General features: G+C 40.0%; 1 protein-coding gene across 1 annotated transcript in view; it reads left to right on the forward strand.

Annotated features, from left to right (window-relative positions):
• The window catches only part of SLIT3 (slit guidance ligand 3), a 503,078-nt gene that overhangs the window by 426,122 nt on the left and 50,579 nt on the right, over positions 1 to 26,377 (forward strand). The window contains exons 25-27 of the mRNA XM_054389401.1: positions 815 to 978; positions 4,924 to 5,048; positions 19,463 to 19,560. Of these exons, the coding sequence (XP_054245376.1) occupies positions 815 to 978; positions 4,924 to 5,048; positions 19,463 to 19,560 (387 nt within the window). The remainder of the gene's footprint in view (positions 1 to 814; positions 979 to 4,923; positions 5,049 to 19,462; positions 19,561 to 26,377) is intronic.

Genomic DNA, 26,377 nt, shown 5'->3' on the forward strand with positions numbered 1-26,377 from the left:
AACCCAGTTGTTTTTTTCCGTTGTAAGCAATGGATTTAGAGAAGGAATGGATGGATATTTTTTAATACTGTGCTGCAGTACACATTTAATTTTGATGAATGAGCCCTAGACAGGGTTTGAACCTATGAACTCTCATTATGAATCTGTCTAGGGCACAGTGGGTTCATTAGTCACTCCAATAGCAAAAGTATCAACAAATTTACTGAGGTTTCTATCTTAATATCCTGATATGTTTTTATTTGAAAGAAGGTTGAGTTTAAAGTACCAGCTTAAAAATACTTGATAACATACACAGTAATAGTCAAGTCTAAAAGCCCAATTTAAATTATTAGGGTTTTTTAGTTTTGAAAGCCAGTATCCTCTGTGTATAGGTTTCATCTAGTGGGGAGGCATTGACATGATTCATCAGATCCAAACTAAATTACACAATTCACCATTAGAATATGCTCATGAAGGCCAAAGGCTTAAATAGAAGAAACCAGCATTATAAATCTGATCAAAGCAACGTGTCTGGTGGCATTGTTCAAGCACAACTGTTTGATTTATTGTTTGAAAAAGGGATCGGTTGTTAGGTATTTGTACAACCACCGTAACTAATGATAGGAAGAAAGAAAAAGAGTGGAAATACTGGAAGAGATAAAGCTAAAAGACTTCCTGAATGAATCATGGAATTGAACGTTCAGAAGATTTTTCCCACATTTTGAAGTAAAGCATTCCTGTAAATGTACAGAATAAATTGTACCTTCAGCAAGATCAGGAGTGTTATCTTTGCTTGCAAGTTGAAATAACTGTTGTCAACTGTTCACACCACCAGGGCTCTTGGCACCAACCCTTTGCACTGTGACTGCCACCTCCGCTGGCTCTCCGAGTGGGTGAAGGCAGGGTACAAGGAGCCAGGGATAGCCCGCTGCAGCGGGCCTGATGCCATGGTCGACAGGCTGCTGCTCACAACACCCACTCATCACTTCCAGTGCAAAGGTAGGAGCAAGCTGGAGGGCTCTCTGTTATCTCCTGCTGCTTTTCCTCGTGTTCAGAGCTTTATTGTTACACTCTTGTAATGTATTTGGTTTTAAAGTGGATTTGGAGGAGAGTTGGGTTTGGCTTTCATTTTCTGTGCCATCACTTTACATCCAAGCTGCATTTTCCAGTGCAGTTAATTGCACCACCAGAAGGAAAATCAGCAAACCTCAGAAGAGTTAGTATTCCTGTTGCTCACACCAGATTGTATAATGACAAACCAGCATGTAGGATGTTAGAACTTGCTTGAGCAAAAAAAAAAAAAAATTGGTTTGCCTTCTACTTACCCCAGAAAACTTGGCTAAAATAAGGGTTATTTTAAAAATATAGAGCACTCTACTTATTATGTAATTTACTTGAAATCTGAGAAACAGAATTCTTCTGGAAAGCAAGTATTTACCAAAAGTACATTTTCACTTGAAGATCTACAAAGGTCCTGATCAGCTCTGTATCAGGAACTGTAGATTATGGAAAATGTTTGTGTTAGAATTCAGTGTACTCTCAACCAGGAGTGTACACTGTAGCAGCTAGTAATGTTTAGAGGGAGGTCAGTGACAGGAGTATGCTTTATTGGAAAGGGGTTAGACAAATGGTAAGGAGCACACTTTTTTGTGGATAGAGTATCTTATTAGTGAATGCAGATTAAGATATATCTGTATGTTCGTACTGTAAAAAAAATGTTTGGGAGGTTCACTTAGGTTACCAGCAAGTACATGAAGATGGAGTTGTATTTATAGTGGAAAAGATGGTTCAGTAGCCTCTCCTGGAAATGGAAATGAGGACATAAAACCTGGTTTTATGTCTCTCAGAGTGCCATGCACATTTACAGTACTGCTTGGCAGCATGATTTTATAGAGGCTGGGATTAAACTGCTGAACAAACAAATGGTGGTGTTGAGGTGGGTTTAGAACACAGGCTTCCAAGCCTGAGCTGAATTTTATGTCCTTTCAAATACATTTTTCACATCTTTAACTATGTAATTTAATTACTTAGAGATGTCAGTCTCAAATCTATCAGAACTCTCAGAGCTACAGACTTTCTAATAGTCTATCAAATGTGAAATACAAATATAACCTAAATACAAAAAATACCAAATAAGGTACCTGGTCACACAAAGTGAAACAAAGAAAATGATGTTTTTATGTTACACAGAGAGAGAGAAGCTCATTGACTTTGGTCTGAAATAGTGATGTATCAGTAGTTATGCTCACTGTCTCTCAAAACCAAGCAAGGAACTCTTAGATAAGAAGGAAGTAAACCTGTGATCCAGACTGTTAAAACAGCTGTATAATTTTATGTAAATACTAGTTTTGTCCTCTAGAAAGCTGGTAGGTGGGGTTTCTACTATCCAAACTGTCTCCATGGCTTGCTTTATCTGAATAGAAAAGAGAAAATAGTGTTGATCCAGAGGTGGTCTTTGGACAAGCAGAAACTGGATGGTCTGGATGAGTGGCAATATATTCCAAGAAGTGCCAAGCCCCAGAAGAATTTGCCTTTTCTCATTACAATACACACATTATGAAAAACAGTACATGATTTGGTAGTCTAATTGAACTCATTTCCCACGTGCACATTTAAGATCCAGTGCCTCACGCTATTCTCTGTGGCTGTTGGTGATGCTCTTCAACAGTAAAGCAACAGGATGTATATTACATGTCAAGTGCAGCCTACCTGCGGGCTGGGGCCCTGCATGTTGCCTCCCTCAAGGTTCATTGCAGTCTTGGTTTGTTCTGCAGCTGCATTGCCCTCTCATTGCTGAGCTCTAGCTGTGACATGTGCCTGTCAGCAGCAGCAGGAGACCGTCTGTGTGGTGACACAGAGCGTCTGTACTTCTGCTTGTGTAGATTCAGTCCTAGCTCAAGTGCTGCTAGCACAGAGCTCAGGGTGGGCTGAACAGCCCAGTTCCCCAAGAAGTCAGCCCACGCCAAGCTTGGTACCTTGAAGCGCTTGTATAAAGGTAGTGCATAGATGTCCTCTGTGACCTCCAGTACCTTTTGGAGTAGAGATTAACTTATTCTTGTTAAAATTATGTTTTTAGCCTGTGACTGAGCAGAAGGTTATGTCTCAGCAGAGCCAAGAGAGTAAAAGTATGTAATGTGCAAGTCATGGAAACGCAGCTCTGCTTTTTATTAAATTGCTCTCCTAGTTATGCAGTAGAAGAATGCTGGGCTGAGGGCATTTGGCTATATGGATTTATAAATCAAATCCACAAGGGCAAGCTAACGAACTCTTAACTACTAGGAACTAACCCTATTCTGATTAGCTCTTGCATTGATTAGCTTTGATCTATGCCATAGAAATGAATGGAAAATATATGCAAGTGTATTATGAAACAAATAAATACTAGAATGAATTCTGGCTTAGTGACCTCTAAATATACAGGAGCAGCACTGCTGTCTGTCTCATGAGCTCTCCCCAGAGCTACCTTCATATATTCTTCATATATTCTATATATATTCTATCTTCAAGACAAAAGTAGCTCAGATATTGCACATTCAGTGCCAGGAATTCAGATGCTACTTCCTTTTCTGTCTAACTCCAAGTTAAAAGCACGTATGGCATTTATTTAGACACAAACACAGAGGCAGAGGAGGACAACAATAGTCTTTCATGTCATTTTTTGGATTTGTTACTGATGTATTTTTTACCTCATCATTGCATGTTACACTCCAATCAGTGGACCTGATAAAACCAGCATCAGTACAGGATTAAGATATAGCAATTTACATTGAAGGTACTTTTCATCTGAGACTTCTTGGTACCTGTTTCTGTCATGTCCTTACCCACTGTTGATGCTGTGCTGTGTTCAAAGCTAATTGTGAAGTTTGTCTCATACAGGATAGTTGAAAGCAAATCCTTGATTGAAGGGGATTTTTTTATCCCAAGTTTTGTTAGCCTTCTAGAGCTTCACTTTGTCTCTAATGTCAAATATAGGATACTTTTCTTCACTTTCAAGATGTCTCACAATTTACCTTTTCTTATCATTTTTCATGCAAAAACTCTGTATGCACTTCTGATTAGCACAGTATCAATTTAAAGTTATTTTTAGATGTATTTTCTTTAAACTTTAGTGTAATTACTATGGGTCTTTACTGCCTGGTATCATTTAAGCCCTTGTAAAGCTTAAGGTTGGTTTTTTTTCATGTGTGTAAAAGCCATTAACTCATTAATATTTTAAATACAGCATTGCAAAATCACCATTCCTTTAACTGAGAATATAACTGTCTAAATTAGCTTTCTGTAAAACCTCAGCAATAAAATATTGACTGACTTGGTACCCTAAATGTACTTAGTATTGTTTTGGTCTGTGTTCTTTTTCCTGTTCACCCACAAACATCACCACCAGTCTGGAAGAGTTCTGTTGAGAATGATTCTTCTGGGTAGAACAGGAAGAAAATAAGTTTTAAACTCTCTTTAAAATTAAGGATGGTAGAACACTTTGCACCTAAATATTCCCCTAAGCCCCATACTAAATCTTTCTTGTGCATGTTTTTTTATTTTTGCTGTTGCATCTGCACTTTCATTCTTGTTACCAGCCATAGAAATACCATGTTATAGTTCCCTGGGGGCTGCTATTGCAGAATATCCAGCCCTGAGAGAAGGAAAAATTGCTGAAAGCCACATATATATATAAAGCCTACTCTCTGGAGAATCCCAGCATGTTTTTTCAGAGCTCATGTTTGCATATCCAGGAGAACATAAGCATCACTGAGACTTGCCTAGCACTTGATTTAAGTATTAAAAACCTCTCTGATCCCTGGGAATCCTATGCTGCTGTGTAAAGTTGCACTTGCAGCATGTGTGTTTGTGCCAGCTCAGGGTGAGGAGGAAATGTCTATGTGAGTATGGGAAGTATGAATTTTGTCATTCAGTGCTCTATTAATCTCCTGCATTTTGCCTTTCCAGACCCAGTAGATATCAGTGTGGTGTCCAAGTGTAACCCGTGCCTTTCCAGTCCCTGTAAGAACAATGGGACCTGCAACAGTGATCCAGTGGAGTTTTATCAATGCACTTGCCCTTTTGGCTTCAAGGTATGAATACAAATTAACTACATGAGAAGAATAAAGTGTTCTTCATTGCTTCTGTTTTCTTAATTGCTATACCATGACGACTCAATTTTACAGGCAAGTGAGTTCAGGATCAAAAGATCCCATACTCAAGCAGATTGTGTATGACCTTTCAACTGCATCCCACTACAAATTTTATCCCATACAATCAGAAAGACTTTTTATCTCTCTGTAGTCTGACTATACATATCATCCTGAGCAAGTTGCTCTAGCTGTCTCTGCTTTGAGCTGGGTGGTTGGACCAGGCAATCTCTAGAGGTCACTTCTGACCTTGGGCATTCTCTAATTCTGTGACATAGATGTCCATATAAAATGGCAAGTTGGTTTTATCTTCCTTTTAATGTCTTTTCTTTTGCCTCCAACAAGATAACCATTTCATAGGTTGCCAGGACAATGAGGAGGCAGTTTAGTTGAGAATTAAGGGTCAGCTAAGTCCTCAGTGATAGAATGTTGACACCTGCTGGTTTACATCCATCTGACACAGAATGATTAGCAAAAATGTGATAACTGGTTAGAAGAAACAACCACTAGCTCAGCTGTCTCTGACTTGTGATCACTAATGTCCACAGGGTGAGGTGCAAACGTGAAATCCTGTAGATGCCAAGCATTGTGAGCATGTGACATCAGTTTCTTGATAACACATTTAAAAATGGGAAAATCGTGCTACTGAGTAATTTCTTTGGTAGTAACATTTACCTCCCATTGTTAACGCTGCATCAGGAGAGCTTGAGGCTATCAAGACTTTGTTTCAGAGTTGCTTTAACTGCAAACCTAGCTCACTAGCCAGTAGCTGCAGGATTAAGTATTAAATGAGGCATATGATCTGTTCGCAGCCTGCGGGAGATCAGATGTTATGGCCAAAGAAGTAGGTTGCATCCTGTAGACTTTGATTTTATTTGCCTCGTTGGGTATTTCTTAGAGAGTCTTGGTCACTTGAAGCAGATGCTCATAAAACACAGAGTAATAAGAAATATAGGGAAAAAACAGAAGGGCAAAACCAGACGTGTAGGAAGTAAACATGGGTATCCAAGTCTTACATTTCAGGTAGGATTTAGGAATTGGTTTTGATGACATCACCATTTCCCTTCTCTGTTTTCTTAGGATACATCCCAGCTGGTAACAGTAATTGTGGTAGGTCCCTGAAACAGTGGAAAAGGGAAGATGTAAAAGCTTATTTCTTGTACTTCACCCCAGTGCCTAGTATTGAAGAATAACAACAATTCTCCTTAGTAATTGAAAAAGCCATTGGAAATTTCCTCTCATTGGAAGTCTTCCTACCCATGAGCATATTAACCAGCAACTTTACTAAGATCTTGAAAGACCACAGTCAAAATCTCATGTAGCTGAAACTAACTACTTGGTAAGAATTGATTTGTCTTTGTAATGAGGGAAACTGTGGCTGTTTATCTCCTCAGGTTAATAGAATAATGGACATTTTAATTTGATGTTTAATGTAAACTAAGTTGAATTCTTCACAAGAGAATAGTTGACTGTTAGGATAACATGAAAAGTAAACGCTTCTAAAACTATCAAGAAACTACGTAAATCTTTCCATATGTTTTACTCTGTAAGGCACATATCCAGGTTATTCAAAGTAGAAATATTGTTGCTTATGAGCATATCTCTTTTTTTTTCCCTGTAAGCTTTTTGTTTTGAGTCTTTTTTTTTAACAGTATTTTTGTACTAGTAAATGCACTAGTACAGATATATTTGTACTGCTAGAAGACATGTTTACACAGGGAGAATTTATTAGCAAGAATAATCAAAAATAATCTTCCAGTTATATCAACAATCACTTTCTAGTGTGCATTAGACCTCAGTATGCATCATTTTACTTAGGTTTTGATAAACCCTTGAAGTGACTCAGTTTAAACATCTCAGAGCATCCTCCTGCTGTCCTCCTGCCTCTCACACTTTCTCAGGTAACATTCAGTGCATGAATGCAAAATCTCAACCCACTTGTAAGATTGTAAGCACCAAGCTGTCATCCAAGCATGGCAAAGAGCAAACAGACCCAGGCATGGCACTTAGAGCGGAGTTTAAAAATACTGACTGGATAACAGTACAAGGAGAATTGGTGGAAATTTAATAAGCAAAAAAGAACTGTATGTCTTTACCACAGGTTTTTGAATAAAAATTAAATATGACAGGTCCAAATGCAAACCATATGAAAGGAGCACTCTATCTACCACACTGTTCTCCACCAGAGATTCATGCTAATTCAATAACAATACCTTGCTTCCTTCTCACCAGCCAGCACCAAACAGCTCTATCCATCTGGAAGCTATTTCCCAGACCTTGATAAATTGCCCTAAATCTGCCCTCTCAGCATTTGTTTTTCCTTGTTTGATGTAGATTTTGAAAAAATCCTGTGTGGAAGAGTGAATCAATAAAGTGAAAACCCACCCTGTTTTCAAATGTAAGCGCATTCAAATGAACTGACAGCTTCATACTGCTCCCTGGAAAGAGACTGATGGCTACAGACTGCTTGCTGGGGTTCCTGTGCTCATGCTAGCCTTCAGAAAATAAACAGTAGGCCAGATAGCAGAAAGCCACCTAAATCACCAGTTGCCAAACTGGTGCCTGATGGAATCAGGCACTTGTACCAGTTAAATGTAATCACAAAAGGCTATAGTCTGTTTTTCAATATCATATTGATGATGACTCAATCTCTTATTTTTCATCATCACATGACTGTTTTCATTATGGAATCTATACCTTATGGGGATTTTAGCAATGTGTAATGCTGCCCATGATGGGTCTGGGTGAGAACTTGTGGACCATCTGAGCTGTTGTGTTTGATGAGGACAGAAGTACAGATTGCTCACTGAGAGACAGTAAAGAATGTGTGCTGATAGCTGACTTTGCTGCTGCTCTTCCCTTAAAATGGATGATGAGTGCATTTACTATAGAAAAGTCATGGCTGAAACAGTGTTTTTGTGGTTTTTCTTGGGGACAAATCCCCAAAGGCAGTGGGAGATAGTGTGAGAGTGCCACCTATCGTGGGCAGCAAGCTGGACTGGCTGAGCTCCAGGGTGCCACCAGTGCTGGCAGGAAATGTTTCTTCCTGTTATGAAGCTTGTGTTTTCATATTAAACACAAGCAGAGGTGTAATTATCCAGCAGAGTTTTCTTTACTTTCTCCATAGCATTCTTTGTAAGATTATTTCAGTAATATGTGTGGCTTAGATTGTTAAGTATGATTGCAAACAGAGGAATGAAGCTTTCTTCTGCTTTAAATTCTGCTGGCCACCTGCAGTGCAAGTGCGTGCGAGTGCAGCTGGTGGCTGGTAAACAGATAACGGTACCATACTAATTCGCTTGTCCTGCAGAGTGTGTGGCTTTGATGTGTTCCCATTGATACTGTAAAATCAAGTCTATGGGTGCTAGAATTCAAGAGAATAATCAAACTTGCCATCAGTAAGTCATTGAGAAAGGATTTACTTGAATATCTGTAGTAAAAACTAAGGTGAGTGAAACCAATACAGTGTATTTTGCCATTTCTGTATCTTGAAAATATCCTCTTGGATTTTCTGCCTGATTTTTGTGTCTTTCATACTGCTTTTTCTTAAACCTGAGGTAACAACAAATGAAGGATTTTTTAAATTATTATTTCTTTTTATTTCGGTTAGAGTTATCTGTAGAACTGGGGAAAGAGAGTTTAAAATACATCTGTGTTTTATCTGAAATGAACGAACAGAATATTAAGTGCAGTACCTGCCTAGGCATCACCATACTGTCTTGGGCTGCTCAGATAAATGGGAGCCTGAGCCTTTGGGATGTAGAATGTTTGTCAACTCTGGGTTCTGCTGTTACTGAAAGCTGTCTGAAATGGAAAGTGCAGACAGGTAAAATTAGTAAAGCATATATCCCACCTTTCAGGCAACAGATGCTGTTTCATGTCTGTGGTAGAGTTGCTGTGTAAATTTTATCCAACTGTTCACCTTCCTGTTGAGTTCAGCCAGTGTCCTGACTTTCCTAGCAGCACTGCAGTATCTTGAGGGTTCAAGCAATTTGACCAGTCATCCAGAATGACAGATGCAATTGGAAAAATCCTGGGTAAAGTTCTTGAGCTTTGGAAAGGCAGCGTTCTTTGCAGCCAGACTCTTGTGGTGGAAGGCATTCTAGAGAAGCCAGAATGATATTTAGTGAGGAAGCTGGCTCCAAAGTTCTACTAGGAATTTGGCGCTCCCTACTCCCTGCCCCCTGTGCCAGGTTTTCATCCCTGGAAAGAGGGTTAGAAATTGAGAATCTCAGAGCAGTGTCTCTTGGATAAGCAGGATTTGTCTGTCACATGTTGTACACAGATATAATTGATGTGCTAGCACTTGAGCAGGTAGATGTAGCTGAGCAGAAGCTGTGACTGCTCAGGGCTAAAAGCAGATTATATCCTTGCAGACCCCATTCCATCAGCATGGACTCAGTGCTGCACTGACTGCATCCTTCACTGATGAGGATGCACATGGCCTTGTGTTTGGAGCACAGGCAAAAGAAGTTTGCTGTATTTGCACTTTGCTGTCCAGATGCACTTCTGCAGCATTGTATGAATGATCTGTTCAAGACCTGGAATAATGGAATGCTCAGCACAGAACTGATGTTAAAATGTAGAGATGGTGGTGTTTGCTCCTAGACTGATATATTAGCTGGCTCCTGCAGTTTAAGGCTGAAATAGTACTAATTCATTCTAATGGACCAGTTTCTCAGTTATGCTGGTTTGGGTGTGGTTATATGAATGTCACCAAGTGCAGGGTTTGGCTGCTGATGCATGCCAGCTGTACAAGAGTCCCTGCCTAGTTTGTCAGGCTAATACTCTTTGGAAATGTAGCTCTGTGCTTTTGTTCCAGTGGATCTATTAACATATACATAGAAGTCCCTGTATACATCATTCAGTGCACAAATAAATCTGCAAGATGGAATTGCAAAAGGAGGAGGAATTGGAAGGAACTCTAAAACCAGCCTGCCCTCATCCATGTGAGACAGAAGAGCAAATGCCTCTGCCTCCAAATGTTACTCTGTCTTGGCTTCTTTCCTCTCCCAGTGTCAGGGTCAGGGGGACAGGCAGTGGAATGTAAATTCAGTGCCAAGTTTTCACATGCAGCAAAATACTGTTTGTGTGAGGTGATTCTGCCTTCAACTTTCATTCTAATAAATTCTCCTGGAGCATGTGTTTATGGGATCTGGGGCATTTTATTTTGTGTTTGTTTGTTTTAACCATACTTAAAATACTTACTAATGAATGTTGAAGCATCATTTTCTACCCTTAGTAAAATAAAGGAGAAAGCCTTTGGGGATGAGAGGTTATGGGTGGCCATGTAAAATGAGTAGACCTATATTTATGGATGGATTTTTAGGGCAAACACCAGTGTCAACAGTAGGTTGTTTTAATTTCATATAATGCTCCTAGGACAGAAAAAAACCCACTGCCAAAATTACATTATTTTCCTGTGTGTGCTTATTCTCCTATACTTACCATGCATCACTCAGACCTGTGTTTCTTTCTTTTTGTCCTTTACATTGTAGCAGGACTAAAGAAAATGGAGATTTACATCCAGAAAAGCATAAAAATTAAAGGCTTAAGGCAGGATTACCAGCACAGTTGCTGGCTGAAGGTGGTGAGGCATGCATATACCCAGTGCAAGCCCCGTAAAAAGCATAGTAATGCATTGTGACATGCCCTAATGAGGGCTCTGAACAGTAAAGCCAGCTCTGAAGAAGTATTTCCATTTTTGTTAGGTCAACAAGGCAGCAGATGTTAAGCAGGTTCAGGCATTTGCTCTGTGCGTGTGTGTGTGTGTGTGTGTGTGTGTGTGTGTGTGTTCAGTGCTGCGTCAGGAGAAGTTGTTGGGCAGTTCAGGTGGATAGTAAACCATGCCCACAGCTGGGCACTGTTGTATTCATTCTTTTGACTATGTGGATTATTCCCTCTCCACTTTGTTTTTACTCCTGTTTTTCTGGTCTAGTTCTAAATGCCTTAAGAGACCAGACTTCCCATCTTTCTTTTCTCAGAGTAAAGAATGAGTCTTTATTGGCATTTATGCTGAATTTCAGGCTCTTGTTCTTGTGTTTTCTGGCCCTATTTCACTAGATAATTTTTCTTCCTCTGTGGTTTGTGTGTGTTTCAGGTGATTGCTAGTTGCTATAACTCTGCTTAATCAAGTTGTGTTTGATCAGCTCTTAATTTTCTGCATCCCCCCATTTCCACACAATTGAATCAGTTGAAGTGATTTGCCACAGCTGAAAATCCTTATTGTTAGATTTTTTTTTTTCTTGTGATTGTCTGTCCTCTGTTATCCTTGGGGCTTTCTTGGCATTGACTGTACTTGACAATAAGGCTTTTGAGTTTCTTTTGTTGTCCAAGAACACAAACACAGCTTGTTCTAGGAGGTTAATTGCTTTATTTTCCTCTTTCCTTTGGGGATGATGGTATTGATGAAATTGCAGTAAGTAGGCTCAGCTGAAAATAAAACTTTCTTTGTCATGAGAGAGTAAACTCTGTGGTGTTAATAGAAATTATATAATGCCAGATTAGTTTGAGAATTAGCAGATTACTGAGTGAGGTAAGTGCACACACTACAGGTGTAGTTGTACTGCTGCTGACAGTGCAGGTTCCAGTGCTTAGCTGCTGCCTCCGTGGCCCTGGAGTTCCCCTCTTTGTGCTTCTGAGCACCTCTGAAAGAAATGGTGTGCTCTTGCTTGTTGTCATAGTGGGCATGTTTAGTTTCTGAAAATTTCATTTGCATGTTTGATTCTGAAAATAATTGCTGCCTGCCTGGGGTGCCTGTCACAGTTCAGTCCACTATCACATTACAGCCTTGGTTTATGCCAGAAAGGCTTGCTGGTATCTCTGACCTGGCAAGCCTGGTAGGTAAAGCTTTGTGGATCTTCCAGAAGCAAAACAGATTATACTGGCATTTTAGCTGATATAAGATGTATTTTGGTGTTAGGTCTTTTATCACTACATAAGTGTTCCAAACCAAAAGCCTGCACCCTTAATAGAAAGGGACACACCAGCAAAAGTTTCTTCAAATGGACTGTGACTCTTTCAAGCACCTTTGACTGTATTTATTTCAGAAATACAGTGAGTTCTATGGAGAGATTTTAATCACGCACAAGCCCTGCCTCATGTTGGGTTTCATTGGGTTCCTGCATGTGAGTTCTCTGCTCTCTCATACAGGCTGTGTTCAGTAGCTTATGTGTTGTAGGTTAATTGCCGTGAGCAATAAAACACAATAATTATATATGCAAACGTCCAGTCTTTATAACTTTCTCTACAGTGTTCATGTTAAAAAAGGGCCACTGACTTTTGATAGCCTAAGGGGAAAGCTTTGTTGTCACTACCACGTGTATTTTTAAATAAAGAGGCACTGACGTGTCTTGAAGGTACTGAAAATATTGTTCTTATTCATGAATACTGCTTGAATAAGACACTACATATAAAATATTCAATGTACTTTTTACATCAAATATTTTGGGTTGAATTTGATGTACAGAGGCAACCCTGGGCAAAATCAACTATTTTCTATGTCCCTAATTTTCTCCTGCATCTCCCAAAACATTGACACAGTGATCTGCATCCACCAGTTGATCAAGTAACCTTGGAAACTTCACAGGACCTGTTCCATCCAGTTTGGCACCTCTGGACTCAGTACAGATATGTGCTAGTTGAATTGACTCTGTGATAGATTAATTACATATCTTCTGTCATTGATTGAAAGCCCAAAGGCCATTGAAAGCCAAGGTGCTTATGTAAGGAGAGGTTTAGAAGGACAATTAGGATTTACATGGTAATGAATGTAATTGCAAAATAAACCTCAGATGTCCACTAAGGATTAAATTTCATACTCATAGGAGAAGAACTAGAATTTTGGAAAATAGTATGATGAATCCATGCACTTTGACTTTGACAGACATATTCTTGATTACTAGCTACAGAGGTAATGGAAGGTGTATTATAACCTAGAGGATCATAAATCTTTCTGATTTAAATAAAATGAGGCTTAAGAGAGCAGAGTTCGCCTAATTTGCTATAAATTGACAATTGTGATTTATTAACAAGGACAAGAAAGTCACTAAGAAGTGCTGCTGCCATGCCCGATTATTGTTTAATCAGGTGACAGATGAAGCTAGACTGGCACAGAAGATAACTATACAGTGCTGAAGATGGTGGGGTATAACTATTATCTGTGGTTTTACTTCAGACACACTGAGATTTCAGAGGGAGGTAAATCAGCCAAATTGAGAGGGCAGCAACAAAACCATAATCTTCTTTTCATAATCTAGCTTCTGTGCCATTTAGCAAACATTTCTCATGATGCTTGTGAGCATCTTTTTTTGTTGTATGGTGTCAGTGTAAGTACAGCGGTCTAAACAAGGATACTCAAAAAAAAAAATCAGAATTGTCTGCGTAAATTCATATTAATTTTAAACATTTTTCCACAACTAGGAGTAGATAAAATTAATTAACTTTTCATGTTAAATTAATTGGTGTGTCAACAGCCTTCTGTAGGCACACTTATTACCCCATTGGGACAGATGATTAAAGAGAAAGAGTTAATTCATCAGCACTGTGAGTACTCTAACCTAGAGGCATCAAAGGCATGGTTGTCTATTGCAAGGTCTGCATGCAGCAGGGAGAGTCACAGCATTTTTGTGAACAACACATGATCCAAATCTTTCAACTTCCACCTGGCAATCTAAAAGCAATCTGATCCAAAATCGCTGTGATATTATCTCTGCCTTGCCAAATAATTTGTATATGTGCCTAAGCAGATGGATCTAACTTACACCCTGCCAGCTCTTGTAGCTGTCTGACCTTGCCAGTGAGTGTCATCTATATCTTGTCCAGATTGAGGCTTAGCCATTATGTCCATGGCCAGAAAGAGCATAAATATGGAAACAGTATCACCTGGACCTACTGGAGAGTTTCAGACTACCATGTAGAGATACTACAGAATCCCAGAATGGCTTAGTTTGGAAGGCACCTTAGAGATCATCTACTCCAACCTCCCTCAATGGACAGAGATGCCTCTCAACTAGTCGGCTGCTCAAGGCCTCATCCAGCCTGGCCTTGAACACCCCCAGAGAGGGGCCATCCACAACCTCCCAGGGCAACCTATTCCAAAGTCTCACCATGCTCATACTGAAGAACTTCCTAAAAGCCAGTCCAAACCTACTCTCCCTCAGCTTAAAATCATTCCCCCTTGTCCTGTTGCTAGACATCCCTATGAAAAGTCCCTCTCCAGCCTTCCTGTAGGATCCCTTCAGGTATTGGAAGGCAGGTCTAAGGTCCCCCCAGAGTCTCCTCTTCTCTAGGCTGAACAATCCCAGCTCCCTCAGCCTATCCTCATGCACTTGGATCATCTTTGTGACCCTCCTCTGGACTCACTCCAGCAGCTCTGTGTCCTTATGATGGAGACTTCAGAACTGGGCACAGTATTCAAGGTGGGGTCTCACAAGTGCAGAGTACAGGGGACAAATCACCTCACTTAGTGTACTTCTCAGTTTGTCTTTCCGTGACTTTTCTTTCAAGCCTGTCATGAAGTGGAAGATGTACTTAGCCTTTTTCCTTAAAATAGTGATTGTTTACTCACAGAATGTGTCAGAGGACACCCATATGACACATGTACTAATGTTTATGAGACTGAGTATTGGATGTGGTTGTGTTACTTTCCCTACTAGGAATGTGAAGGACTAGGTTTGCACACGGTATCTCTGTAGCTGGTAATTTTGTCTGATTTTTCCAAAAGCTTTAGCTGTGCTTAGAGCTTGATAATTAAGTTGTTTATGAAAATTTCCTAGTTCTTAATTCAAAATCTCTATCATCTCTATTTGTCTTCGTCTAGTATTTTTAGTAAACACATGAATGCTGCCATCTGCTTCCTACATCTACCGTCTAAATACAATTTATTATGAACACATTGTAGATTGCTAACAACTTAAATAAACTTTGGTGTTTCTTTTGTATAGCTCGTTTTCCCAGCATGCTTTAAAACCCTGCAGTCATTGAACAAGGCTTTGATTAGCTGGAAAGAGGTCTTCCTATTCACAAACCATTGAAGTTGGATAGACTTCTACTTGTCTATAGGTGTCTCCATCACTGACTGGATCATGTTTCTACCGCACTCAGTGACAGTTTTTATACACCAGGAGGTTTCTACTCTGTGCATGCGGCAAGCTGCCTGCTGCCACCTCTTATCTGAACCCACTGCTGTTAGAAACAGGTGAAGGATCATATTAAAATGGACAGAGGTCAAATCTCTGTCATGAGACCTTGAATGAAGCTTTCAGCCTTCACAGACAATGCTAATTTGTGCAACATCATATTCAAAGCAAAATAAAACAACATACCTTGCAGTGGTTGAAACACTGTCAGATCAAATGAGCACTTTTTCCTTGTATTATCCTTTGTTCTTCTTGCTGAGGTTCTTATGAGGTTTTGCTACTTGTTCTTGATTGTTTTACTAATCATGATGTAATGTTTTCCAGTATTGTATACTTGTAAAGGCTAAAATTTGGCACAGCAGGACTGAGGAACAGCTTGTATGTGCACTAATGCCCAAGACAGTTAATTACTGTTGAGTATGAAATGAAGAACCAACACTTTCTAAGTATGAGGGATAGATTCTGTTCTCATTCACTGAAATTTGGAGCTGGAGCAGCCCAGATAAATTCTTGAGCTCCTGAGGTACTTCAGATTTAAAAAGGCAGCTGGACTCTTAAGCATGTATGTCTGCTGATTAGTTGCAGAAATGTTTCAGAGCCTAATCCTTTCCTCTCTATAGGAAATGAGTGAAATTATATAAAACTGTTTGGGAACTGATGCTTTCCTATCAGACTAGAGAAAAATTTATTGAAGCCTGAAAAAAGCTCTAGAAATAAAATATTGCACACAGAGGGACCTTCATTCTCTTTCTGTGAATTGCTGAGACAGTCATATCTTCTTGTCTGTCCTTGAAACAAAGTCTGCGCCTCTTTTTCTGATTCAGATGCTATTAAAAGGCTCTTTAGTCTTGAAGCAAATATACAATATTCTCCTTTGTAACAATAGTTATTTCCAAGGAAGGCAATTCAACGAGTTTTTCCCAGCTCACAGATAAATTAATTTTAGTGATGCTTGACAGGAATTCCATTTTTCAGTAAGAACAGTCTTACTGTAAATTGAGACTAGAGAATTGCATTATTCATTTGAAAGATATTTCTAGAATGTCTTTCAGCTCTTCTGGGTAGGGACAATCTTATACAGAAATAAAATGGCCTTGCTTTGCTGTAGATTTATTAGTACCAGTATTTTCTACAGCCTCTCTCCTTCAGAATTCTTTGGATTTCATAGTCTACTGTGTTAGAGAAATTGTACTTGTTTTGTGGGCTCTCAATGTGCTATTGATAAAGTCAACTCAGAGGAGATAATCCTCAGAGAAGGATTAAGTGCTGTTTGCCCATTTATTACAATGAGTAAACTGAGTCAGACAGACTGTCATTTTCCTAAAGCCTCATAGCAACTTAGTGCTGTAATTAAGTCTGATTTGGCAGCACATACTAATCAGTTTCTATGGTGCTCAAGGCCCAAGAAGCCAATACTTCAGCCACCTTCAGTACAGAAATGAGATGAATCTCAGTCATCAGAAATTTCATTTGCCAATGACAGAGACTGGAAATGCCTTCCACTCCTTTTAACATTTGTCTTTATTAAATTTTTACAAGAACTTTCAAAATAATCTGAGTAATTACAGTGGAAGCCATGGGACCATTTTACACAATGTTCAGCTGTGACACAAACCTTATGAAAAACAGGTTTCTACTTCTTGCTATGCTATACTGCAAAGAGTTTGGTATTGTAGTGATACAGGGACAATGACTTCATATGAAACAATTAACTGGTATTAGTGAAGTATCTATAAAACTGTCCATTCTTCAGGGACATGGGAAGAGTATTTGTGATCTTAAAAATATTAAAAATGGCATCTTCCAGCTTCCCTAGATCACCTGGTAAGCACACGGGATTCAGAACACAGATGGGCAGTGCTTGGGCAATGCTGCTGAAGGGTGGCAGCAGATTAACGTTGATGCTGCATGGCTCACGTCCGTGAAGTGCTGTGGACCACATGGTACCAAAATAAAACCTGCATGAGCTTCCCTCCGCGCTTTCCCAATTCTTCCCTGAGACAGAGGGCTTGGGATTTCAAATGGAGAAGAACAGGCTGTTTGGCAAAGGCAGTAGAGATGAAGCAGAAACCCTCTCTGCCAGGTCTTGGGTGAGGTCTGCACTGCTGTGTTGGGTGAGTAAACTCACAGAGGGGCAGCAGACTGGACAAGGCTTGCTGTTGTTCTTTTCTGATTTGACCAAGGAAAAGCATGTCCCTGTTCCCTTGTATTTGCACAAATGTTGTATTCATTCTGAGGCAAGCAAGTCACTGTCAGGTGTCTGCTAAGTACAGAACTATGCTTCTTAATTCTCTCTCAGTACTATATCCTGAGAGAACAACAGTCACAAAGCTAGGTGGAAAAACAACTAACAGTTGATGCTGTCATGTGCAGTATATGGGCACAGCAACAAGATGTTTCATTTTGACAATATGGCCATCATCATAAAAAAATTAAATTAAATTAGACTGCAGACTTATTTGAGCATCTCCTGCTCCAGCACATCCCAACATGTATGTAAGGTCTGAAAAGGGTTGAAAGCTGTTGCAAATTTAGTGGAGAAAGGAAGAACTTCTGACAAGTGTTGTCAGCAAGGAAAGTTGGCGGTGGCGGGGTGGTGTTCAGTGCTAATGCATGGAAGTTAGAGCTGTCACAAACCACTGTCACAAGCTGGCACCTGCCCTCTTCATTTAGAAACTCACACTTGCCGTTGTTATTCCTCTGAAGTACAATGTAAATAATGGGTTTTAAACCAAGGCAAAAAAAAAAATCAAACAGCAACCTTGGCTGAATTAATGTATCTCCTGACATATTTTTCTCATCTTGATTGCAGCCGTGTATCATCTTTCCAGTAGATGAGCTGGCAGAGGGCCACTGCTAATAGGATCTTTGGTAGGAAGAATAGAGTGATCTCCTGAATTTCTTCTGATTGCACAGATCCCCTGAGTATCGATGCTTTAAGGTGTCTTTACTCCACCCTACTGTGTGCATAACTGAAAAGCAAGACCAAACTCTGTGATGTGTTTGCCAGATTTACAAATACCTTGTTCTAATCAGCAGACTATAATGATCAGAGAAATATGTCTATGTCTTGAAGAGACAATAAATAGTTGGTAGCATCTCAGGTTGTTCAAGCTAGTGAAGTTCAATTGGAACCAATGTATATTTTAGGGCAGTCTTGAAAGGGAACCCATGCAAAGACGGTATCTCAAACAGGGTTTGGTGTGTTCTGTACAGGAATTAAAACTCAACTCCCAAAGAAAAAATTATTTTTCCCTTTTAGGGTTTGCTAACAGACAGTAATGAGCATGGTTTGGTGTTGTGGTGTATAACTGTGCACTTGGTAACTGTGGGTCTTATGCTGACTGTGCCTTCTGCTTACCTTTGGCCATGAGTAATTCTTTTCATCATAAACTAACCTTACAGATTGAAGTATTTAGAGTAATGATGAAACCAGTTGTTTCATTTAATCAAATGAAATAGTTTAACTAAACTCTTGAAACTGAAATGACACCAAGATACCCACCAGCGCCATTGGTCAGAGTAGTTGCCCTGACCAGACTCTCACATAAGTGAGGAATATATCTGACCATCAGTAAAGGACTTCTGAATCATAGAATGGCTTAGGTTGGAAGGGACACCAGAGATCATCTACTCCAACCTCCCCACCATGTACCCAACTCTCAAGTAGAGTAGACTCGGCTGCTCAAGGTCTCATCCGACCTGGCCTTGAACATCCCCAGGGAGGAGGCATCCACAACTTTCCTGGGCAACCTATTCCAGAGTCCCACCACCCTTGTACTATAGAACATCATCTTAAGATGCAGTCTAAACCTCTCTCCCTCAGCTTAAAACCATTTCCCCTTGTCCTCTGTTTGTAGATACCCTAATGAAAAGTCCCTCTCCAGCCTTCCTGTAGGATCCCTTCAGGTATTGGAAGGCAACTTTAAGGTCCCCCTGGAGTCTTTAGGCTGAACAACCCCAGCTCCCTCAGCCTATCCTTACAGCAGAGGTGTTCCACCCTTGGATCATTTTTGTGGTACTCCTTTGGACTCCAACACCTCTATGTCCTTCTTATGATGGGGACACCAGAAGTAGACACAATTTAGGTGACGTGATGATTCTGACAACCTCAGACCTCCTGTAAATGATGCCACACACAGGGTGAGGGTGCAAGAGACATTGATGCAGATGATCTGAGTCTTACTAACCTTGTTTCTTTTGAATTTTCCCAAATAGGGTCGAGACTGCAGTGTGCCCATTAATTCTTGCATTCAAAATCCATGTCAGAATGGAGGGACCTGCCACCTCACCGAGGCAAATAAAGATGGATTCAGGTAGTAACACAAAGTTCATTTAAAATGAGATGATGAAATTAAATATCTTTCTACTTTGCATTAATGAGCTATAACAGCTACTTTATAAAAGCTGTTGCATGTAACCCTTTGGTTTGCCATACAAAAGAATTAATCTGGTTTCATTGCTGAGACATTGTTTCCTCGCAAATAGGCCTCCTTATATCTCATAATGAAATATACTCATAAGAGCTATTTTGAGCAGTCTCCCTGATCTGCATTGTTATCTGTGTGCTACTTTACCTTGGGGCATTTCAAACTCACATATATCCCCTTTTCCGTATCTGTAAAGTAAGCATCTGTTGCAATATGTTTTCATGCTGAAGAATTTTGTAGACAAACAGACTTTAAAGAAACGCTTCAAAGTCTTGATTATCACATCTTGGGCATTGTGCCTGCAAGAGGGTAGCCTTTACAGCTGGGCATTGGAGGTTTTCATTTTCCCATATAAGAAAAATGTAGCGTAGGTGGGAATACTCCAAGAAAAGTCCAGATGTTTCCCTGAGGTAACTGGGATATTTGTGCCACTACAGGTACTGCTTTACAGCTAAGAAAATACACATTTGAGTCTTTGGCCACTAGTTGTCATTAATGCTATTAGAAAATGGCACTAAGCTGCACCAGGGAACGTTTAGGTTGGACATTAAGAAAAAATTCTATACCAAAAAGGTTATCAAAGACTGGAACAGGCTGCCCAGGGAAGTGGTTGAATAGCATGGCAGTACATCCCTGGATGTATTTAAAAGCCATCTAGATGTGGCATCAAGGGTATGGTGTAGTAGTGGCCCTGGTAGAATTAGGTAATGGTTGGATTTGATGATTTTAAAGGTTTTATCCACTGTAATGATTCTGTGATTCCTTTTTAGAAAGAAGTTGCTGATGTGTTCATAGATTTGCTCAGCATTTAGTCTATTTCTCGCACAAAATATGTCCGAAAGTACCCCATGCTGTTCTTTGAATTGCATGTATGAAAGCCTCACTTCTAAAAGCTTTTTATACATTACTAAGGCTGCTGCTTTGTCTCCTCCTATATATAGCTTCCTACCAGTAACAGCTAACCAGCTGTAGGGAGACACAGCATTGCAAGGTTTATAAATGGTATAAGCAGGGAGGCAAACCAGTACATTTCTTCAGTTTGATTCCACTTTGGTTTCAGCTGTGATTACGACTGTTCCAACTGAGGGTAACTGTTTGTTAACCAAGTCATCAAACCCACATCATCTTATGTCAGAAAATAGGATTTTTTTTTTCCTGTGCCTGCCCACCCTCAAGAATTCCCCCTTACAGAATGGATCCAGCACGTGCTGGACACAGGAGGACACTGCTGATACTACAGTGGAGAAGCACAGGTTGATGGGGATGAAAGGACATGTCAGGCTCTGTTACAAATAGCGACCTGAGGTTCTCCAAGATGGGAGGACAGGAATAAAACACATGGCCATGTCTCCATGAGGAGCAGTTCAGAGCCCATCTTGAGCACCTGTGGGACTGCTCTGAGCAGAGCAGAAGAGTGCATCTCCTGCGTGGAGGTGGCATCTGTAGGTTCATACTGGTGCATGGTAATGGGAGACAATGAAGAGGCTCTGCAGATCATAGCACATACAGGTCATGCTGTTTGACAGACCCCCCCAGATGTTGGTGAAACCACTACTCAGACATGACATATTTTGTCTTGATTCAGATTAAAGCAGGCGCAGCAATTTTTAGAGTTAAAGTTCGATTTCTGCTTGGGAGAAATAAAGGTCTAGGTGTCTTTGGTTGAGGTTCGCTCCTGGTCACCCTCATGTTTAGGTGGCTTTCTCTAGCTCGTGCTAAAGCAGAATTGTACCATAATAGAATATCTGTTTTCTGTCACTCAGAGCTCATTTTTCAAAAATCTAGCTGCTACTAAAAATGTGCCAGTAAAACATTTATAATACCCATTGTACTGGAATAAAAGGCTTCAGCTTATATTTTGGATCAGCTCTTTCTTTAGCATTTTTGTTTTGTTCTCTGGTAGAAAGTAAAAAGCTTTGAATGATCTAAAATGAAAGCTACTTCTGATTTTTTCTTGTGAAGAATTTTACAATTTCAGAGGCTTTGCTTCAGTTCCAAATGAGTGTCGTTTTTGAGATCCATTATAAAACTGCAGGGGTGGTTTTGTTGCTTAACAGCATTTGAGAGTTTTTAAGGGTGGTTTCTGCTTTTATAGTTATTTATATAGTTTCACTTGGTCTAATAAAAGTCATATAAACCCGTATCTCATCAAAATCTCGCTTCATAAAATTGAATGTTCAGCTTATGCATAGCTCTGTTTTCTTTCCATACATTTAATTCAGTCAATCCATAGCCCCAGCTGCCCTGGAGAAGAGGAGAGTGGAGATTCAGCATGTCATAGAGAAATATCGTATGGGGATAGAACAGTCAGTGGCAGGGAAGATAAAGAAGCATTTTGAGATTGAATTTGGTTGGTTGTTTGAATTAGGATTTTTGGTGGGAAATCTCCTCTCCAGTGGATGGCAGCAGTCAGAATTATGTGCACATGAATTGTGTTCATCAGAATGGGAAAATGTTGCCTTAGATTATATGCTGTGAGGAAGCGGATGTCAAAAACATTTTCATGAGAGGCCTCCTTCGATTTTTCTGCTGTGTGGCCTGTAAAAGAAATTATATCTTCTGTATATTCTCTTCCCTGGGGAAATATATTCATACACAAGCTCTGCTGCCAAACTTGTCAAATCTTTACTCTTGTAAAAAGGAAACGTAAGGCAAAGCTCTTTCCCTATGAAATGCCAAGCAGTTTAACTCTCAAGTTTCTGTGGCCTTAGACAAGAAAATTACCTTTTAAATAATGCTAAGGTGGTGATGTTCCCCAGCAAAGAAAATAGTTCCCCAGGAAATTCATGGTTATGACTGAGATTCCAGCCTGACTCACCCGCTGTGCCTGGTACCTACAAGGGCTCATAGTAGCAGGGGATTGAGATGCTCAGATTTGTTGTAATAGCAGACCCTGGTGGGCAGCTGAAGGGCAGAGATTCAGCTGAAGTTCTTCAGTCCTTCTTGGCATCTTATATTCTTGCACTTTTTCATTTCTGAGTCATTTTCACTTTTCTTTTTTTCAGGTAGGGACAACTTCTGTATTAAAGAATAGTTCAGTGACATTATGTTGCTCAGGGGATTAGAAACTTGAAGTTCTCCCTCCCTTTGAATCTCATACAATCTATTCCATGTCTTGTTTCACAAAAAGTTGTCCCAAAAGGTGCTTGTTTAGACTGATTAAAAAAGAAAAAAAATGACCAATCAGACATGTCCTGGTCATTTAGCATGCCTGCAAGTGAGACTTTGACAAAGAAGGCAGAGCTGTCAGCTCTGCTTCATCTAGCTGCAGGAAAGCAGCTGATCTTCGATAACCTGCGGTGCTGGGAAACAAAGTCTCTGGATTATTTTAACTTTCCTCCACATAAACCCCACTCCGTTTTCCAGAGCGTTTTCTTTAGCCTTTTCCACAAACCTTAAGTTCCCTCATAAATGTGAAATTGTGCAACTGATTAACTCCCTAGTGTTAATTCTGCCTAGCTGAAGGGAAAACATTGCACTTCCAGTTTTACAGGCTACTCCACTGGGATGCAGATGTAAAAAGCTCCTTTACCAAGAAACTATAATATTCTTGCAAGAGTTTACTATCTCTGTTTAAAATTTGGGGTTTTTTGAAACATGATACATTGTGTTTATAGCTGGTTTAATAAACCAATGCTAAACTTCCCTGGTGAAGCTGCATCTGGAATATTGTGTCCAGTTCTGGGCCCTTCCGTTCAAGAAGGACCTTAGGGAACTTCTTCAAAGAGTCCAGTGCAGAGCCACAAAGTTTAGCTGGTTTAATAAATCAATGCTAAACTTCCCTGGTGAAGCTGCATCTGGAATATTGTGTCCAGTTCTGGGCCCCTCCATTCAAGAAGAACCTTAGGGAACTTCTTCAAAGAGTCCAGTGCAGAGCCACATAAGATGTTGAAGGCAGTGGAACATCTCCCTTATGAGGAAAGACTTACGGACCTGGGTCTCTTTAGCTTGGAGAAGAGGACACTGAGGGGTGGCCTCATTCATGTTTATAAAGATGTGAAAGGCAAGTGTGGAGAGGATGGACCCAGACTCTTCTCAGTGATGTCCAGTGACAGGACAAGAGGCAATGGGTGCAAGTGCGGTTCCACGGGAACGTAAGGAAAAACCTTTTCACTGTGAGAGTGCCAGAGCCATGGAACAGGCTGCCAAGAGAGGTTGTGGAGTCTCATTCTCTAGAAACATTCAAAACCCACCTGGGTGCATTCCTGTGTAACCTATTCTAGGTGATCCTGCTCTGGCAGAGAGGTTGGACTAGATGATCTTTTGAGGTCACTTCCAACCCCTAACATTCTGTGATTCTGTAAATCATTTCATTAGAGTTTAGGGAGGGGGAAAAATCTGCATATAGTAATATCACAAAATTATCAGTATACATCAGTTCTTGAAGTTTACCCAAAAATATAGTCATTAAATTCTGATAGTGGGGGATTATTAAGTTCTTTATTTTTAGGAAAACACAATGCTAACAGAAAATCCCTAAGATGGAAGAATAGGAAATTTGGACCTTTGTATGATCACAGTATCTTAGAAAATAGTTCTTTCCTGCGTGTCTCCATTGTTTGTGAGATCCAAATGAAATGCTGTCTCACACCACTGTTTAGTCAGTACAAAGTTTTCAGCATTGCCTCTGGAATTAATTTTCTCTCTCAGTCAGCTGGAACTAAAGTTTGATGACCTTCCACTCACTCTGCAATCTTCATTTGTCTTCTAAGCTTTTTTTTTCTGGGAAAATACATACAAACAGTCCCAAACTGCAACTCTTTCAACATATGGTTCAGTCCAGGTCCCAAGCTGCATGTTTTATCTTTTAATTTCAGTCCTCATATCTGGCACATGTGAATGCAAATCAAAATGACGAATCCTACGTAAGCAATAATGTAAAGACTCCCTGTAATACACAGGGACTAGTAGCCAAATGTCATCAATTATGCTGACATTTCCTTCAGTGTGGAATGTGCCCTAATACTGAGCAATTGTATGTTAACAATCCCATATGTATTGTTACTAATGGTAACTCTTCTGAGTTGAGCCATTACTGTGATAGTATTTAATAATGTCAGTTTTAATTGCACACATCCAAGCTGTCCCAATCCTTTTGTGGAAGGAAAATGGTGATATATTCACATAAAAACAGCCATCACAAAGCCACTCTTGTTGCGTTTCTTTACATGGAGAGAAAAAATTGTGCTCTCAAACTAAGACCTTGGGTGCCAAGTTGCAGCCTAGAGCATATTTTTATGGCAGATTTATAAATCTCTGAAAATAGGGTTTTGTAATCGAAAAGGGAGACATGATGAATGTATCACTGTGTTTAATTAGATGTCTTTAACCCCCTCCCTGACACTCATATTGCCACAAAAGACGGTGTGCCCACTCTTCTCTCTTATCTGCCTCCTATGATCCTCTGGATCATTGCAGGGTCAGCAAGAGGACATATTTTATTAGCAATAATGAATCTGAGACAAGAAAAGAAAATATTTCTTATTGATTTATTGTGCCTAAATTGGATTTATTTGAGCAGTTTGGTTTTGGTTATTCATGGTGAAGGTTTTCTAACTCCCATGACCTGTGAATGGTCCCTGCAGAACTGAATGAACTGAATGAAGATGACTGATAACCTATATGCCTGCTCTGTGTACCCATCTAGAAGATCTTACTGTTGTGGTGGCTCAAAGACATTCCCTACTCTTTTTTCTTCCTCTTTGTTATTCCCTTAGTTTCTGAGGTTGCACATGTGATGAAGAATCTAAGCTTATCCTCAGGGTCAACTTAGGACCTAGTGAAGGGGGATGGAGAGCTCTGTGCCATCCCTCCCTTTGGGGGCCCCCACTCTGATCAGCCTGTGACACACAGAAGGAAGAGAAACAAATGTTGTGCAGAGAGTAACCACCCCCAAAGTGCTGCAATTTCCTTCATAGCTTTTGAAGACCTCCTACTTCTACAGGGTAGTCATGACACCTACATAAAGCAGGATAACCTGCCCCCCTCACCCCCAAGTCCATTTTGCCCATCTGTGCCAAAACTAAGTACCCTGCAGCAATCTCTGCTTTGGAAATTCTGCTGCTTTCAGAAAGCAGTGAATGGCAATTAGTGTGATGGCTCTGGAGCTTTCTGGTTTTCATCCTCATCAATCAGTAGTGCTTTACATTGGTTCAGTTCCTTTTCTGACACCAGAACTTGCATGAGAAAGGAAATGAACAGCTGAGTGAATGTGTAGTTTGGACTGAGGCTCAAAACAGCCCTTCCACACACACTCTGCAACTAGTGAACAGCAATACTGGCACTACAAATACCTCTTCTGGCTTCTTAGAAGCTACTAAAATGACTGGAGCACTTAGCACATGTTTTTGGACCGTTTCAGGAAACTGTGGCCTCCACCTCTTCATCACTTGTAACTACTTTAAAATATAAAGGTTCTCTTAGCAACCATAACTTTAGAGCTAGAGAGGAAATGGAGATTGAAAAAAATTAAAGTAATTCTTCCAACACTTAATTTCTTACACTCTGTCTAGGGACCATGCATCACAGTCATCTGAGATAAAATACTTTGTGCAATTATTCTTCAGTAGTGTCCACAACCTCACAGAACTATTCCTGGCTCTGCAATTATTTGTTTGTGTTTTAGCTGAATTATCTAGGCATCATCAGTGCTTCTACAAAGAGATGTTGGAGAAGCTGCAGAAGTACTGAAACCTTACTGCAC

Source organism: Indicator indicator, chromosome 18 (assembly GCF_027791375.1).
Source record: "Indicator indicator isolate 239-I01 chromosome 18, UM_Iind_1.1, whole genome shotgun sequence".
NCBI lineage: Eukaryota > Metazoa > Chordata > Aves > Piciformes > Indicatoridae > Indicator > Indicator indicator.